This window comes from Paroedura picta, chromosome 14, assembly GCF_049243985.1.
Source record: "Paroedura picta isolate Pp20150507F chromosome 14, Ppicta_v3.0, whole genome shotgun sequence".
In the NCBI taxonomy this organism is placed as follows: Eukaryota; Metazoa; Chordata; class Lepidosauria; order Squamata; family Gekkonidae; genus Paroedura; species Paroedura picta.
Window position 1 is genome coordinate 35,014,701 of NC_135382.1, and position 16,757 is coordinate 35,031,457.

Here is a 16,757-nt window from a genome sequence, read left to right on the forward strand (position 1 = left end):
GGTTCCTAAGTGGGTGGGTGGGTGGGGGGAAGACACCTCCCTGGTCTTAAAACGGTGAAAAACATGCCCTTGTGTAGCCGAGCCAGTGACGGCTCATGATGGCTTGGCAGCCAGGGGTCGGCTGTCTAATCCTGCGGCTCCTTAAAATCTGATAAACAGCTCAGCGTGCGAGGCCCGTACCTCCTTGTGATTCAGGCTCCGCATATTTGAGACGGGTGCATCATGTCTCGGGGAGTGAGGTAACTCATTTCCTTCCCCCAAATGAATGCTTTTTGGTTGAATGACGCAGTTCGCACTCTCTCTTGATCCCTTTCTCTCTCTTTCTCACCCCTTCTTATCATTTGCTTTCGACTCCCTGAAGTCTCTCAAGAAAAGATTTGCTCCCTACAGGCTGGCTGTTTGCATTCTGAGCGTCTTCTCCGTATTCAGCGTCTGCTTTGGTTTGGGCTGGTTGCATCTCAGGACCAAACTAGACATGGGCCAGGTGGCCTGTAATTCAGCGCTTCCTCAGGGGGGTTTAATGGCTAATTTAGCAGCCCAGGGAATGTTTTGAAGAGCAGGCAAGGATTATGGAGTATTTTCTCCCTGGGCTTTTCTCACAGTTTAAAGATCCTCCCTGTCTTAAAGGTGTATGCTGGCATGGCATCGCCAGATCCTGGGGACCATGGGGTTTGAGGAGGACGTGACTTCATTTCAGGGTTTTGTTGTAGGATCTCCCCTTAACCTGCCTGGCGAAAGAAGAAGAGTAGGCTTTTATACCCCACTTTTCTCTATTGTAAGTAAAGCTACCAGCCTCCAGGTGGTTTAGCTGACCTCCAAGCAACAGAGATCAGTTCGCCTGGGGGGAAAATGGCTGTAGGGCATTAAACCTCATTGAAGCCCCTCTTCCCCCCCCCCACACCGCAAATCTTCAGGTATTTTCCAATCCAGAGCTGGCAACCTGAACCTTCAGGAGTCTCAAAGTGGCTTATTGTTATGTTTATTTCTTAGTTGGACTTCTTGCCTGCCACTCGCGGGGAACCGGCTCATGGCAGGGGCAAATAGGTTCCAATACAAGCGCCCCAATAAAACCAGATTAAAACCAAATTAAAACACAGTAATATAATAATTAGCAACATGGTGGTAAAAACAACGGCATCCTAAATGGTGCACCCACCTAGAGGGGACAGTAGTACAGTAACTGGTCTCCTCCAGAGATGTCAAGAAATTGGAGGAGGGTATCTTCCGGGGGAGGGGGGGGGAGAGGGCGGGCACCAGATCTATGCCCTGAGAAACTGGCCTCATCCATAAACCTGGTCAAAGAGCTCCGTCTTGCAGGTCTGCCCCCCCTCCCCCTTTCCCGCTGCTCAGTTCTTGAGAGATTGATACCAAGGGCAACTGCAGACAGGCAGATGGCAAAGAAAAAGAAAATTTAAAATCACAGTTTAGGACTGCCAGTAAATCAATCAACTGCGGACCTAAATAAAACCTTCTTCAGCTGTCTCCAGGCCCCCCTCCCTTAAAAGGCCCTGCACAGGTACCCCAGCCTGTTGAGCTGGTTTATTGACTCTTCATTTCCAGGCAGTGTGCTAATTGTGAACCAGTTTAGAGAGGAATACTTCCTAGGAATTAATTTGTGTTGGTTTGGGGAGTGAACACGTCCTGAAATTATCTGTTGGCTGGCTTTCAGAGCTGATGTAATCCATGTGTACGTGGGTATATCAAATACGAACCCAATGAAACCTTCAAGTGCATGTGGTCATTTGTTTTGTTTTGTTTTGCTTTGTTTAAAAAGTTTTCTACAGCCCTTTGTTTAGTCATTCAGCGTTTTTAGAGGAAATTCAAACTCAAATCAAACACTCCCCCCCCCCTTCCTAGTAACCAGAGATTGACTCAGGCTGAGCTCGTGGGTTAGCACATCAAATACGAAAACAGTTGAATGGTTATTATGTGTTTTTGCCACAAGGGTGACCATGTGTGTTTGGCTTCTTTCATGGCAACATGGTGGTTTTGATTCTCTTGCCCCCAAAACTGTCTCTTTTCTTCGATGGATATTAACAATAGGAGGTGTTCTCAGACAAAATGACCTGGGTGAAAATGCTTCGTACTTATTTATTTGTTCAATTTCTGTACTGCCCCTCCCTGCACACAGGCACCAAGGCGGTTTATCATCATCATCATAATAATAATACCGTTAAAACCAGTACCCCTGCCCTCTACTGCCCTCTACTGTGGAGAAGACCATTGCATGGATCCACCATGGTTGTTTCCCAGGGCCAGTTTCCCATAATGGTAGGAGACCTCCCAGAAACCCTTCCATATGTGACTGCTATTGAAAACTGCGGTGATGTCATGATGTCAGGGGCAGTGCTACAGGATCTGCTTAAGACTCTACGGTTTAACCATGGAGTTTTGGTGAATCCTAGAGTGTCACCCTCTGATGCCATGATGCCACTTCTGGTTTTTGGCACCTACTCTGCCCCCAAATCTTCCCTGGGGTACCACGCAGTGGCCTAGCATCCCTATAATTTTTATAGCATATATACAATAGAAGTCCTTTTATAATGTTTGTGTAAGGTAGAGGCCTGCAAATGGGTAGGCAAAGAAGAGCTGTTTTCTATACCCCGCTTTTTGCTGCCTGAACGAACCTGTGAGGTAGGTTGGGCCTGAGAGAACACTAAGAGAACTGCTCTGCAAGGATAGCCCTAAGAGAACTGTGACTAGTCCAAGGTCACTCAACTGGCTGCATGTGTGTGTGTGTGGGGGGAATCAAACCCAGTTCTCCAGATTAGAGTCTACTGCTCTTAACCATGACTCCATGCTGGCTCTCTCCCTTTTAAAAAAGTAGAGAACCGGAAACTCAATTGGTAGCTGCTCTTTGGAAATCCAGCTGAACTGTCTTGACCAACAGCGGCTGGTGCTTGATAATTCTTGTTCTCAATTTTTCCATGCGAGCACCCACCCCTCCCTGAAGAGCAACTCAGAGACGGCTGGTTCCAAGTCTGAAAGTTACAAACAGCTCAGAAAGACTCACCAAGGAGCGATACCACAAGCCCCCCCCCCAAAGAAACCCAACCCACACTGCCAGTCACTAGCCCCTCTGAGGTGGAGGGAAATGCCTCCCTGACCTCATGACCTGTCAGATGCTGAGTGCGGGCAAACCCCAATGAGTCAGTGCGACTCAGCATGTCCTGACCATCTTGCATCATCGGGAGGAACATGAGAAGGGGATGCTGTCTATACTATGGATATTCCAAGGGACGGCTCACCCAAAAGCGATTTTCCCAGCTCTCGTCTCCACTGAGATGCAAAGACGGAGCAGTTTTGCTGAAGGGCAGAACTGAACTTTTTGTTAACCTGCTTTCCTGGGTTCAGTCGCCTCAGAAATGAGTATGTCTTAAACACGGACGTTTTTCTGAAATGGTTGTCAGTGGTTTTCTTCTCGCCTTGGTTAGGAGATACACACTGGGTCTTTGTGAGGCCTTTGGTCTTTGATTTATTTCTATTTTGATTTATAGCCTGCCTTTTTAAAAACTTTATATATGACTTGAGGAAGAGATGCTGTTTCGTTTCAGTTTTCAAACAAAAGGGAAGGGTGAACATAGGTAGACGTAAGAAGTAAGCGAGTCTGGATCTAGGCCCAGGCTTAGGGGTGCTAGTCCAGGGGTAGTCAAACTGCGGCCCTCCAGATGTCCATGGACTGCAATTCCCGTGAGCCCCTGCCAGCAAATACCCACAAGATTTTCAGCATCTAAGCTTTGGAGAGTCTTACAAAGGGACCTTTGGCCCTTGAAAGCTTATAACTGGACATCTGGTTGATTTTTAGGAGATACTGGACTGGAATCTTGTTCTCACACATGCCTAATAATCTCAGGATCTCTAGCTGACTTGGGTGGTGAAGCATTAAGCAGTGCTGCAGGATGGAACAATTGCTGTATTTAGCAGTGGGCTTGTGTGGGTTGTAACATATGGATTGGGGGTCTCATGTTCTGGGCCAGGGGAAAAGAAGATGCCATTCGCTATACACAACCACCAGATCCCAGTTTTAGGGCATTTCTTTCCTTTCCTCAGGTGCTTGCCAATGCATTCATCTTCCTTTGTGGCAACCTTATGGGGGCATTTCACAAGCATCAGATACAAGACGCTTCTCTGGATTTGTACAGGTACACGTTGAAATGCATCCAAGTCCAGATGAAACTGAAGATTGAAAAGAGGCAGCAGGTGAGCTATTATCTTAAAATAACACTGTGCTTTTACTCTGATATGGTGTTTCCGTTGTAAGCTCCAAGCGGGAGGGCTGTGATTTGCACTTGATTCCGTTTGCCCGGAGCAACGGATGCAGGAAACAGCCTCCTTATCAGCAGAAGTGAAAGTTAAAGTTCACGAGTGCCTTTCAAATCAGAGTACCATAGATTGCCTTGGGTCAGGGGAAATTGGTTTGAAATTATTTGGGCCAGATGAATTGACCCCAGGGACTATCTTCTGTTAAGCGAGAGTCTTCCTCCTCTCTCTTAACGGATGGGTGTCTTTGGATCTAACTGGAAGTGATTAAAATGCAGAATTCGCTGCCAGGGGATGTAGTGATAGCCACATGAATAAATAGCTTTAAAAGTGAATTAGATTCATGGAGAATAAGTCGATCAGTGGCTTCTAGCCATGAGGGCAACCTCCATGTTCTAAGGCAGTAAGCCTCTGGTTCCTAGTGCCAGGAGGCAACATCAGGGGAAGGCCTTGGCCTCTATGCCTTGTTGTTGGCTCTCCCGAAGAACTGGTTGGCCACTATGTGAAATTGGATGCTGGGCTAGATAGACTGCTTAGGATATTCAGCCTCTATGACCTCTTGTTGACCTGCCAGAAGAACCTAACAAACACCTGGTGAGAACTGGGAAAGGTGTCAACGGGCACTATGTTGGGGACCCCTGTTGTAGAAAGGAATTCCTCAGGGGTTCTTTGGTGTCCTCGCAACTAGAATTTTGTTTGGTGCCTGATGCAGACAATTCTGGCTGGCTGAATGCGGGATGTCGGTTATATTGCATAACTCTCCAGACAGAATCACAGAAGGCGTATTTTCTTCTCTCCCGGTTTTATACAAAGTATTTTAAGTTAACCAAGAACTTTGTATGAGTTCTCTCTACCAGAATAAACAAATTGAAAATGGGAAGGGGAGTAGTCAGCACACAAAGGGTGGATCCAAAGGGGGCGGGGCCAATTACAAGGGGTGTGGTTAGAGGAGAAAGTGGTGCCCAAGGGGAAAGAGGGCCTGGTTATAATCAGGAACCACAAATACCCGGAGTGGATCCTGGGCAACAATTGCAATGAACAAGCAAGTGCTGGATTGGAGCCTCCATAACATAGCTTTTTTGGGTGGCCAAATGTGAGAAAGCCTTGGGCAGTATTTTAGCCAGAAGCAACCAAAATGCTATTTCCCACCTATGAACTGATTTCTTCCAAAACGGCCTTCCTTCCCCAGGAAAGTTTGCTCTTGTCAATATTGCCAGCTCATATCTCTATGGGAATGAAACTAGCCATCATAGAACGCCTGAAGGAAACCAACGATCGGAAGAAGCATGACAACAACTTCCACAGCCTGTATGTGAAACGCCACCAGAATGTGAGGTGAGAGGTCTAAAAGGGTCTGCAGTAATTTGTCACAGATGCCGGGCCTGCAAGGAATTGTGCAGGGATTGTGACCGAATATTATGTCTTTTTTCCAGCATCTTGTATGCGGACATTGTGGGGTTTACTCGGCTGGCGAGCGATTGTTCTCCCAAAGAGCTGGTGGTGATGCTGAATGAGCTGTTTGGAAAATTTGATCAGATTGCGAAGGTAAGCCAATTTAATTATCTCTGTATAAATTGAACGGGGTCGCTCTGGACAGATTGCCGATGATGGATGTTAGTGCCCCTTACTTGAAGTTTTTCGAACTTGATGTATTTAAATTGCAGAAATAGCTTACAGAAAATCCGGAACAGTTAATGAAAAGAAAGCTCAAGCAGTCCTGTGTTACAACCTAAAAAGGCATGACATCTGCGGTAGAACAGATTTGAGGCTGGCGGTACCTTAAGCGACCAACAAGATTTTCAGAGATTCAGCATTCGAGTAGCCGTGTCTGATGAAGGGAGCTCTGATTCCCGAAAATCTTGTTTGTCTCTAAGGTTCTTCCAGAGTCAAATCTGTTTACTCATAACAGAATCGTTCTCATTTTCTAATCACAGAATTCCGAGTTCTTGTGACTCTCTCAGTGTCCTGCGATCTTTGCAGTGATATTACTTTTAATAACATTTATGTATTGTTTACTTTGTTGCACCAATCATTCTCTGATGATCTGAAAGCTTGGATTTCCTGACTTTGACCCCTCAGTTATAATGCAATAGTCACTATTAGTTATGATGCAGTAGTCTGAGATTTTCTTGGCATTAGCGCCATATTGTTAAGCAATACACGTTCCATAGATTTCCTCAAATTTATTCAAAACGCTGCAGACATTGATCTGATTTGCAGGTTCTCTAAGGACTCTGGTCTGTTACCCTGGACGTCTTTTAAACAGCAGCTGAACGGTTACCTATCCTGGAAACTGTAGGCTGATCTTGCATTGAGCAGGACTAGATGGCCTATCTGGCCTCTTCCAGCTCTATGATTCTGTGTGCAAAAAAGTTAACATTTTGCTGTGTCAAATCCAGAGGGTGTACCTAAATATGCACTTCTGTGCATGGAAGAAGTTTTCAATAATAGTACGGGTTTCTCCATAAATGAGAGAGATTAATTCCAATTTCTTGTCCTTTAAAAGGGGGAGTGAAATATTATGTAACTTAAAAAAGTATCTTCAGCTTCACTTAGTTAAGAAGTTATCAATACTCTGAAAAAATGTTAAGACCTATGATTTCCTGGGCTGATTGTTTCAGAACTAAAATAAACATCCGTGTTTTTGTGGTTTCCTCAAAAAGCATGTAGGCTTCCATCCTTTGAATAAAAAAATTGCATCCCTGTAGCGGTCTAATCTTTCTATCTCTATTTATGGCAGATTCTATTTCTGACTTTTTCCAAATGTAAAAATTATAAGTACTAATGACGCGGGAATTAGAGTCTTTGAAGTATTTTGTCACTGAACTTTATCTCATTAGAGGCAAAGAAGCTACAAGAAAGTAACTTAATTAGGTCGTGATGGATGGTAGAATCGAATCATTAAATGTACTGAAACAGCATGGGCTAAAATAGCATCAGTGCGTAATTACGATGTTTAAAGTTCCGTCTCCTTAATATCTTTATTTTATATGTTGCCTGTTAAGTTGTTTTTTTAAAAACCTTTGCAGAAACTAGTAGAGGAGGAGAGAGCAGTGCTGAACTGGTGTAGTGAGCCAGGTTAGATTCCCCGCGAGCCAGGTTAGATTCTCCGCTCTTCCATAGGCAGCCAGCTGGGTGGCCTTGGGCCACTCACAGCCCTGATAGTGCTGTTCTGACTGAGCAGTCTTGTCAGAAGCTCTCTCAGCCTCACCTACCTCACAGGGAGAGGAAGGGAAGGCGATTGTAAGCTGCTTTGAGACTCCTTTGGGCAGTGAAAAGCGGGGTATAAAGAACAACTCTTCTTCTTCTTCTTCTTCTTCTTCTTCTTCTTCTTCTTCTTCTTCTTCTTCTACAAGTTGTGTTGCTGTATTGCCTGCTGGGTAGTGGCTGAGACCATGAATGAATGAACTCTTCTACAAGGTTCCATAGAGCAATTAGTTGGTTCTACGGTCAACTGGTTAGCCATTGTGAGAAACAATATGCTGGACATAGGGGTGTGCATTTTTTTGGGGGGGGGGGAATCAATATAGCACAAATTAATCCATTATGTGCCAAATCACCTGAATCCCAAAATCAGTATTGGTCTTCGGCCTGATTCGGGATTCCCGAATTGATTCGGCACCATTATAGCCTATGGAGCCATTAAAGTGAATGGGAAATTTAGCAATCTATTCAGTGGCCTAATGGGCAGTGGAAGTTGAGGTAGAGGCATCAAAATGGCAGCATAGCTGCTGGAGCCCCTCCTGAAAAGAACCCCCAAGTTTCACAAAGATTGGATGAGAGGATCCAATTCTATGGGCTCCCAAAGAAGGTTTGCCCATCCTCCATCGTTGCCTATGGGGGAGAATAGCAAGGCAATACAAGCCCAGCAGAAACCCCGGAGGGGAGAGGGCTGGAAGGTAAGTTTTGTTTCCCTTTAAACTTTAACCATCTTTCTCCATTCAGGAAACCTGAATCAAAAAGCTGAATCAGTTCGGCTTCAGCGATTCAGCACCCAAATCAATCTTGGTTTGGCTTAAAAATACCGAATAAAACCCCAAATCGACATTTATTTGGTATTTTTTCCAGCGCAGCTAAGCCGAACGCACACCCCTAGATGAACTAGATGGGGCGCCGGTCTGATCCCGCAAGGCTGCTCTTATGTTCGAATAAATTTCTGCTGTTTTACAGGTTCTTTGGCAAGGTCCAGGCTCCTTCACATTCCAAGGGAATCATTGAAATTTTGCATAATGTCTCTTTTTTTCCCGTAAAGCCTGATCGTGTTGAGGGATCCTTGATAAGTTTCTGAGGAACCAAGGATTCGCTTGAGAAACGGTTGTTTCGGGTGGAGTAACCGCAATGACAGATCAGTTTGTTTTGTACAGCGAAGCATGGTATTTTGCGTTGCTCAAGATAGGCACTTGCTAATCCATATTTACGATTTTTCCGATGACTCCCTTGTTTTTCAGGAAAATGAATGCATGAGGATAAAGATCCTTGGGGACTGTTATTATTGCGTCTCAGGCCTACCTGTGTCCTTGCCTGTACATGCCAAGAACTGCGTGAAAATGGGGCTTGACATGTGTGAAGCCATAAAGTAGGTACTCAAAAAGTAGAATATGTTTGAAGCCCTCGAAAGGATTTTAGGAAACGTGCATCTATTAGAAACCATTCCATTGCTGCAAGTGCTTCCCTCCGGCGATAAGCCCCTTCTACCAGAGGAGATAATTCGGTAGTATATTGGTAGTGGAGAATGACATTCAATGTCAGGTGACTTATGGTGACTCCATAGGGGTTTCAAGATAAACAGAGATAGCTACCCTGGACTACCTTGGTGGTGGTCTCCCATCAACGACTAACCAGGGCTGACCCTGCTTAGCTTCTAAGATCTGTTGAGATCAGGTTAATCTGGGCCATTGGAGCAAGAAACAAACCTGAGACAGTTTCCTATTGCCTGGCCTTATGTAACAACTCTGAACTTCTTTGGTAGTCTCCCACCCAAATAATAACCAGAGTTGACCCTGCTTAGCTCCTGAGTTCTGATGAGATTGGGCTAGCCTGGACCATCAGGTCAGGTCAGGTCAGGTCAGGGGTATATTAATTATATGTAATTTGATATAAATGGAATAACGTAGACCAGCCATTTTCAACGGGGAGTCATATGACCCCTTGGGGGGCCCTGACCCATTTGAAGGGGGCCACAGAATGATAAAATGTGACAAGGGGAGCCCAAAGGGTTTATGGGGGTCCTGGTCACTGAACCGATGAAGTACCCTTTTTATCACATACGATGTCATGAATTACTAGAAAGCTTGACCTTTGGCAAGGAAAAGAAAAAGAAGTCCCCTAAGCCAGGCATTGTCTAAAATTTCCGTCTCCGGATCTTTTTCGCAGGCAGGTGAGAGAAGCCACGGGCGTGGACATCAACATGAGAGTCGGCATTCATTCCGGGAACGTCCTGTGTGGCGTGATAGGGCTGCGGAAGTGGCAGTACGACGTTTGGTCCCATGACGTCTCCTTGGCTAATCGCATGGAGTCCGCAGGGGTTCCCGGGTAATGCTCTTCCGCCGCTTGCTTTCATCCCGGTCGCCGCTGAGCGGATAACCCAAAACCGCACTGTTGTTTTTATGAGTAACAGAGATGGAGAAACCGGCAAGGGATTAGCTAATTATGCTGGGCCCGTCTATCACGACCCTTTTTTTCTTAGAATCGGTGAGCCGTGAGGAACATGGTGAACCAGCAGGTTCATTCCTGCTCTTGCCAACCAGCAAGGGTGGGATCGACGCCTGTCTTGCAGAGATCAATGGGGTTTCTCAGCAGAAAAATAATTCTTGGATCACTTCCCAGTAGAGGTATTCCAAGTTGAATACCTTGTGGACAGGTGCCCGTCTGGTATATTTATTTTAAAAGGAAATTTGGCAAGCCCTCCTACCTGGAGTGGCTGGAAACGGGACTTAATATTGAACTCAGATCGAGCTGAAATCTGTTCTTCGTTGTCCTGTGCTCAGCAAAACATGGAAAGCGTGGTTCGCTCATTTTTCTGCGTTTACATTTCTTCGCGAACCCCGTTGTTGCTCTGTTAGCTTATATGACAGTGGAAAGTTTGTCTATCATATAGCAAAGTGTGTGTGTGTGTGTGTGTGTGTGTGTGTGTGAGAGAGAGAGAGAGGGGGGGGTGAGTGGAAATGGCCAATGACAATCCTAAGGAGAACCCCAATCCTTAAATAGGTTCATGGGGTCACAGGCACCTTAGAAGTGTAGTTAGCCATTTGGGCTTGATAAATTCACAACTCTGTACTATTGCAGGCTTTTACCTCAATGCCAATGTATTGATTTATTTGTTAAGAACCATTTCGGTGCTGTCTTTCCACCCAAATACGGTCCCCAAGGCAACAGACATCAGACACCAAAACATACCAACGTTAAAACAATACAGATGTTGAAAATATCATTTAAACATAAGCCCATCTAAAATATTTCAACAGTTTGATAAAATGTAAAAGCTTGTGTAATAATGCAACCAGGGAGGAAGGCTAATAATATTTATCAGGGGAATGCAAAAAAACCCCCCAAAAACTAGAAGAATCTTCACCCCTTACTGGAAGACGATAGATAGAGGGAGATAGACAAATCTTTCCGAGGAGAGAGTTCCTACATTTTGGTGCCGCAACTGAGAAAGCCCTTTCTTGGGTTGCTACCTGTCTAGCCAGTGGACAGGTAGGTATATCATTAATGTATATCATTGGATGATATCATCTCGTGGTGACTTGCATGGGTCAAATAGTCCACACCTCCAATAGCCAGCCACCCAGACAGATATCAAGGTGTGGAGATATCAAGTGACATGCAAACCAGCATATTTGTTTTGATAAGGTGTTTGGTGACGCTCATGTTCCTTGTTCTCTACCTCCTGCTTCCATGTGCCCTGGTTATCCACCCCCTACTCCATAGAAGCATTGAGCTGAAAGAGATTTTGCAGACAGTCTACTCCCACCTGGCCAACTTGACTATAAATGTTAACTGTTCTTGGAGTTTCACATTATGGCTCAAGGTTTATGCCTTTGTTCGCTCAAGTGTAATGCTTATCTGCAAAGTGAATTTTCAGCGTTGCTGTCGGTAATCTAAGCAGGGTGTCAACCTTCTCGCAACCAGTGAGGCTGCACAAAATAGACACTAGTGTGTGTTTGCTGACTCTCGGGTGACTTAGCAAAATATTGCTAGGATGCCAGCCTCCAGGCAGGACCTGGGGATCCCCCGGAATTACGGCTCATCTCCAGACAACAGAGATCAGTTCTCTTGGAGAAAATGGGTGCATCTTCTGTATACCAATACAGCTTTTGTTCAACCAGTTCATAGAACCATAGACTTGGAAGGGGTCATCCAGGCCATCTAGTCCAGCCCCTTGCTTAATGCAGGACCAGCCTAAAGCATCCAGGATAAGTATCTATCCAATCATTGCTTGAAGACCGCCAGTGAGGGGGAGTTCACCGCCTGCTTAGGCAGCCCATTCCACTGCTGAACCACTCTGATTTTTTTTCAATGCCCAAAAGGAGTTTCAAAGCGGCTTACGATCGCCTTCCCTTCCTCTCCCCACAACAGGGAGTGAGGCTATGGGAGTGTCTGATTAGAAGCCACCGCTCTTAACCAGTGGCTTTATAGCCTGGCCTCAGATAAATAATTCTCCTTTGGGCTTAAAGATACGGAAATTGAGAGCTCCAACAATGTCTTAGCAGTACATAAATCATACCAATTAACTGGATTACAGCTAGTTAATGAACTTAAAATGTTACATTGTGGATATTATGTGCAGCAGCTGTACAAAAGCAGTCTAGATGGCCTTTCATTTGTGTGCATACCAAGGAGATACATCCATTAGATGCACAGCCCTGATCTTGACAAGGCACTGGCTGGAAAGAGGAAATGTGTTTTTCAAGAGCAGCCTTATTTATTGTGTGTTCCAGAACATTTCTCTCTGAAGGCTGGTGGTGCTAGCCAGCTGAGTAAACTCTTGGTTGGATAACACACTGCATTATAGGCAGAGATGTTGCTCTTGAGACCTTCCAGCCAGGTTTCAAGAGCTATTCAGACGCTTGTTCAAAGGGGAAGAGGGTTTTCTGTATATAAACTTAAATCCACGTTGATGGGTTTCTTGGCACATTTGCAAGTTGTCCTTGAAAGCAAACCGGGATGGACAATTTGAACAGTGCTGGGAGGCTATAACAAGTCTCCTGACTGCAGCTAATATCCAGCAAGATATATAATTCTCAGGATAGCCAAGTGTGTAGATACTTAAACCTGAAGACTGAAACCGTGCCCAAGACAGGTGATTTAAAAATTTGAGAAAAGCCCAGGTTGGCAGAAAAACCTTAAATTTTCTTTAAAAAACAAACACACACCCATGTGTGTGTGTGTGTGTGTGTGTGTGTGTGTGTGTGTGAAGCCTTCCAAATAATAGAAGCAGTGCCTACAGCTTTAAGAAACAAATGTCTTCTGTCGCCATTGTTAGGCAACCAACAATATTGCCAGCCTTCATGTCTTGGTTTTTATCAGTAAATGGCATGGGGAGGGGGAAGGATCCTTTCCACAGCTGTTTTTACCTTTGAGGGAGGGCCTATTTGGACCCGGCTGGTGGCAACATCACATGACTTGGTTGTGTCTCTGGGACTGGCTGATCACTACTGTTCAACGGCAGCCACCCCAGATAAGCTAGTGGGATATATTGGCTAAAGTTTCAGACCAGGGTCTATGAGACCCATGTCCCATTCACTGCTCTGCCAGGGAAACTTGCTGGGCGACTTTGGGTCATTCACATATTCTCAGCTTGCCTCACCTAGTTGTTGTGAAGCTAAACCGGATGAACACGTTATAAGTTGCTTTGGGCCTTCACTGTGGAGAAAGTTGGTGGTTAATAGATATAAGGGAAGATAGAAGGTAGCTCAAATGTAGATTGGTGGGTGGGTGGGAAAGGGAGCAGCTGCAGGGAAAGGAGGAGAGATATGGCTGCCCCAGGAGGAGGGAAGGGTTCCTCTCACAAGTTCTCATGGGTTCTTCACCGTGCAACTGAGTCTTGCCTGATGGCCAATGATGTGTAACTCACCCTGTCTTTCCTCAGGGAGAGGCTGCTAGGGGTCAGGAAGGAGAAAAAATGAAAATGGAGTGCTTGGGTTGGGAGAGATAAAGGCAGGTCAGCCAGGGTTGAGAAGGAGGATGGAAAGGTTGAGAGGCTACGGGGCTTTCGGGAAAGAGAAACGAGGAAGTCCTTGTGTGTGTCCCCACTTGGGCATATATCCGCTGTATGTGTGAGAGCGGCAAAGAGGCACGCAATTAACATTCATCTGCCTAAAATTTGTGTGCTGCGTTGAATGCCTCTACAAGGTAATGGGGTATTATTCATAGCTCCATGAATATACATAGTGCTTGCAGGACTTACATAAGGAAAAGAGATGTGTTCGTGCCAAGGAGGAACTTCATAAGGGGAGGAGGCCTGATGTGGGGGAGAAAAGGAGGGTGGGAAGGGAAGAAACCCAGTTATATCATGCCCTTTAAAGGTAAAGGTAAAGGTATCCCCTGTGCAAGCACCGAGTCATGTCTGACCCTTGGGGTGACGCCCTCCAGCGTTTTCATGGCAGACTCAATACGGGGTGGTTTGCCAGTGCCTTCCCCAGTCTTTACCGTTTACCCCCCAGCAAGCTGGGTACTCATTTTACCGACCTCGGAAGGATGGAAGGCTGAGTCAACCTTGAGCCGGCTGCTGGGATCGAACTCCCAGCCTCATGGGCAGAGCTTACAGACAGCTGCCTTACCACTCTGCGCCACAAGAGGCTCTATCATGCCCTTTAGCTTTATGTTATTTGGGAGTGCGGTCTGAGAAGCTAAGTTGGTGGTGTCATGGAAGAAGTTGGCTTTCCGGTGGGAGGAAAGATGGGTCATACCAAGCAGAGGCTCTCAGGGCAGACTTTCAGTATGTGCAATATTCTGTGGCTTTTAATACTGGTGGGGCTGTCTTAAGGGTGGCCTTAAGTCTTCCCAGCTTATGCCTGGGTCAGGTATGCTGTATGAAGATGCTCATATGGCTGTGGGGGACAGATATCTGTAGGGCCGCTGGATTTGACTTGCCACGTAAAGTATGGATGGCGGCTTCTTCTTCTTCTTCTCCTCCTCCTCCTCCTCCTCCTCCTCCTCTTCCTCTTCCTCTTCTTCTTCTTCTTCTTCTTCTTCTTCTTCTTCTTCTTCTTCTTCTTCTTCTTCTTCTTCTTCTTCTTCACCTAACCAGCTATGCTTACAATCCTATTCAGATCTATTTAGTGAGGCTTACTCCCAGAGAAAGGTTCTTCCTTAGGATTTCACTATAAGAGGGCATTATCCCTTAGTTTGTGTGTTTCTTTGGTCCTCATAAACCACGTTACAGGGCTGTTCCTTCTGGATGTATAACTATTGTGGCTTAATTTGTGGGAAATAATGTATCTGGCTCCAGTTATTTTGACTTCTGCAACGGGAAAGAGGACACACAGTTCGGGGGGGGGGGAATGTCTCCTGATGAATGGCCAATGAGCAGAGCTGTTCAGTAGCAGCTGCCGCCAGGATCCTGGAATTGGCTGCCAAAAGAGTCTGTCGAGAGGCCCAGACATGTCAAGGACAACCATTGATATGGAAATGAATCACTTGCAGTGACCTTTCTGAGGGAGGGTGGAAGAAGTTTTAAGTCCTTTGTGTTTCCCTCTCTTTGTCTTTCCAGTCGCGTCCACATCACCAAAGCAACGCTCAGTCACCTAGGCAAAGCCTACGAAGTGGAAGAAGGCAATGGACACTTAAGAGACCCGTACCTCAAAGCCATGAATATCACCACTTACTTGGTGATTGATCCAAGGGTAGGTGCATTTTTTACGCATTTGTTCCTCATTGGCTTACGTGCTGTGATGTCATCGCATTCCGGCTGAAATCCTGCAGGGGATCTGAGAAATAGAGAAGGAAATGGACCCAGCAGATAAAAGAGAAATCCAGAAGTAGGCTGGATGAAGGAAAACAGAGTAACCAATGGTCGACAAAGATTTGAGGGGAAGTGGAACAGCCAACACGCCTGGAGGAAAATGTGACGTCCCTCTAACACAGGGGTAGTCAAACTGCGGCCCTCCAGATGTCCATGGACTACAATTCCCAGGAGCCCATGCCAGCGAACGCTGGCAGGGGGCTCCTGGGAATTGTAGTCCATGGACATCTGGAGGGCCGCAGTTTGACTACCCCTGCTCTAACAGAAGCTTAACGCCTGGAAATGGGCAGCTGAAACTCTTGAACACACATGAAGCTTTTGTAGATTGAATCAGACCATCAGTCTCTCAGCATCCTCTACTCAGACTGGGAGCAGCTGCTCTCCAGGGTCTTTCTTGACTACTTCAGTCTTTCTCAACCAGGGTTTCGGGAAATATCCCGTTAAGCCTCTCTTAAAGGGACGGAACATTTTTTCTCTTCTCCAGGGAACTGGCAACCCTAACCAAGGGAGAGAAGAATGCGGATAGTGTGTCTGTGTGTGTGTCGTTGTGGTGGTGGGGGGGGTTTGGTGGGTGTGTGGGTGTGTGACGGGGCTACAGCGTTAGCAGTTCAGTTGCCAGGGGCTGCAGCTCCATGTACGAATAACTTTTAAAGCTCGGTCTCCAAGGAGCGTTTCAACAAGTCTCCAGAAAAGGCTGTTCTTTAACTGTGTGTAATTAAAAAGAATACGCTGGAAGCCACCCACCTCCTGTCTAAGTGCAGCTATACTGGCATGCTGGAGAGGGCAATTAAGAAGAGCAGCGACGCTCTGGGGCCAATCCGGTTTGCTCCGCTCGGCTCCCAAACGGCGTTTTTGTCTTGCCGGAAGGCGATTTCTGAAGCTCAGAATGGAGGCCCCCGTGGGCTAGGTCGACGCCCCTCCGCCTTAATGCTTCCCTGCCAACAAAAAGGGCTGCAATCGGTTTGCGATTAATATGTGATTGACTTGGCTCAAAAGGCAGTGTGCAGGTGTGTGCGCAAGAGAGAGAGAGGGGTGTGTGTTTAAACAGCAGCAAATACAACACCTGGTCAAGATCGCACCTTCTGCTGCCTGATAAGCACATGGCGTTTTCTGCATAATAGAGGGTAGCCGTCCAGCCGGAGAGAAAGCAAAGCCAGTAGAGATCTTAGTAGAGGTCTTTCACATTCCCTACTAACCAGTCATTTCAGCTAGAGATGTTGGGGATTGAACCTGGGACTTTCTGCATGCCAAGTAAACTCTCTACATCTGTCATAGCCCTCCTGTATATGGGGGGATGGCTCAGATTTCCACTAGTGATCAGTGTATGCCTTGGTGTTCCAGCATGACCTGATAAAATTCTTAGCTGAGCTCTTTTCCTGCATTCCCCTCTCCCGGGTGTTTATGGAGGGGGGAGTCCAGAATGTGCTTTGATTAGTATTATGGGGGTGTGTGGCTATGTCAAAATGATTGTTGAACTTGCCTTTTCCCTCCACCTTCCTAAAATGCATGTATCTTCCCCCCACTCCCATTT

At 46.1% G+C, this 16,757-nt stretch overlaps 1 protein-coding gene across 8 annotated transcripts in view; it reads left to right on the forward strand.

Annotated features, from left to right (window-relative positions):
* Positions 1–16,757, forward strand: part of ADCY7 (adenylate cyclase 7) — a 69,027-nt gene that overhangs the window by 31,324 nt on the left and 20,946 nt on the right. For all 8 annotated transcript variants that reach the window (XM_077310111.1, XM_077310109.1, XM_077310116.1 and 5 more), the window contains 6 exons: positions 4,051–4,200; positions 5,450–5,595; positions 5,694–5,805; positions 8,709–8,836; positions 9,634–9,792; positions 14,975–15,107. In XM_077310111.1, coding sequence (XP_077166226.1) covers positions 4,051–4,200; positions 5,450–5,595; positions 5,694–5,805; positions 8,709–8,836; positions 9,634–9,792; positions 14,975–15,107 — 828 coding nt within the window. The remainder of the gene's footprint in view (positions 1–4,050; positions 4,201–5,449; positions 5,596–5,693; positions 5,806–8,708; positions 8,837–9,633; positions 9,793–14,974; positions 15,108–16,757) is intronic.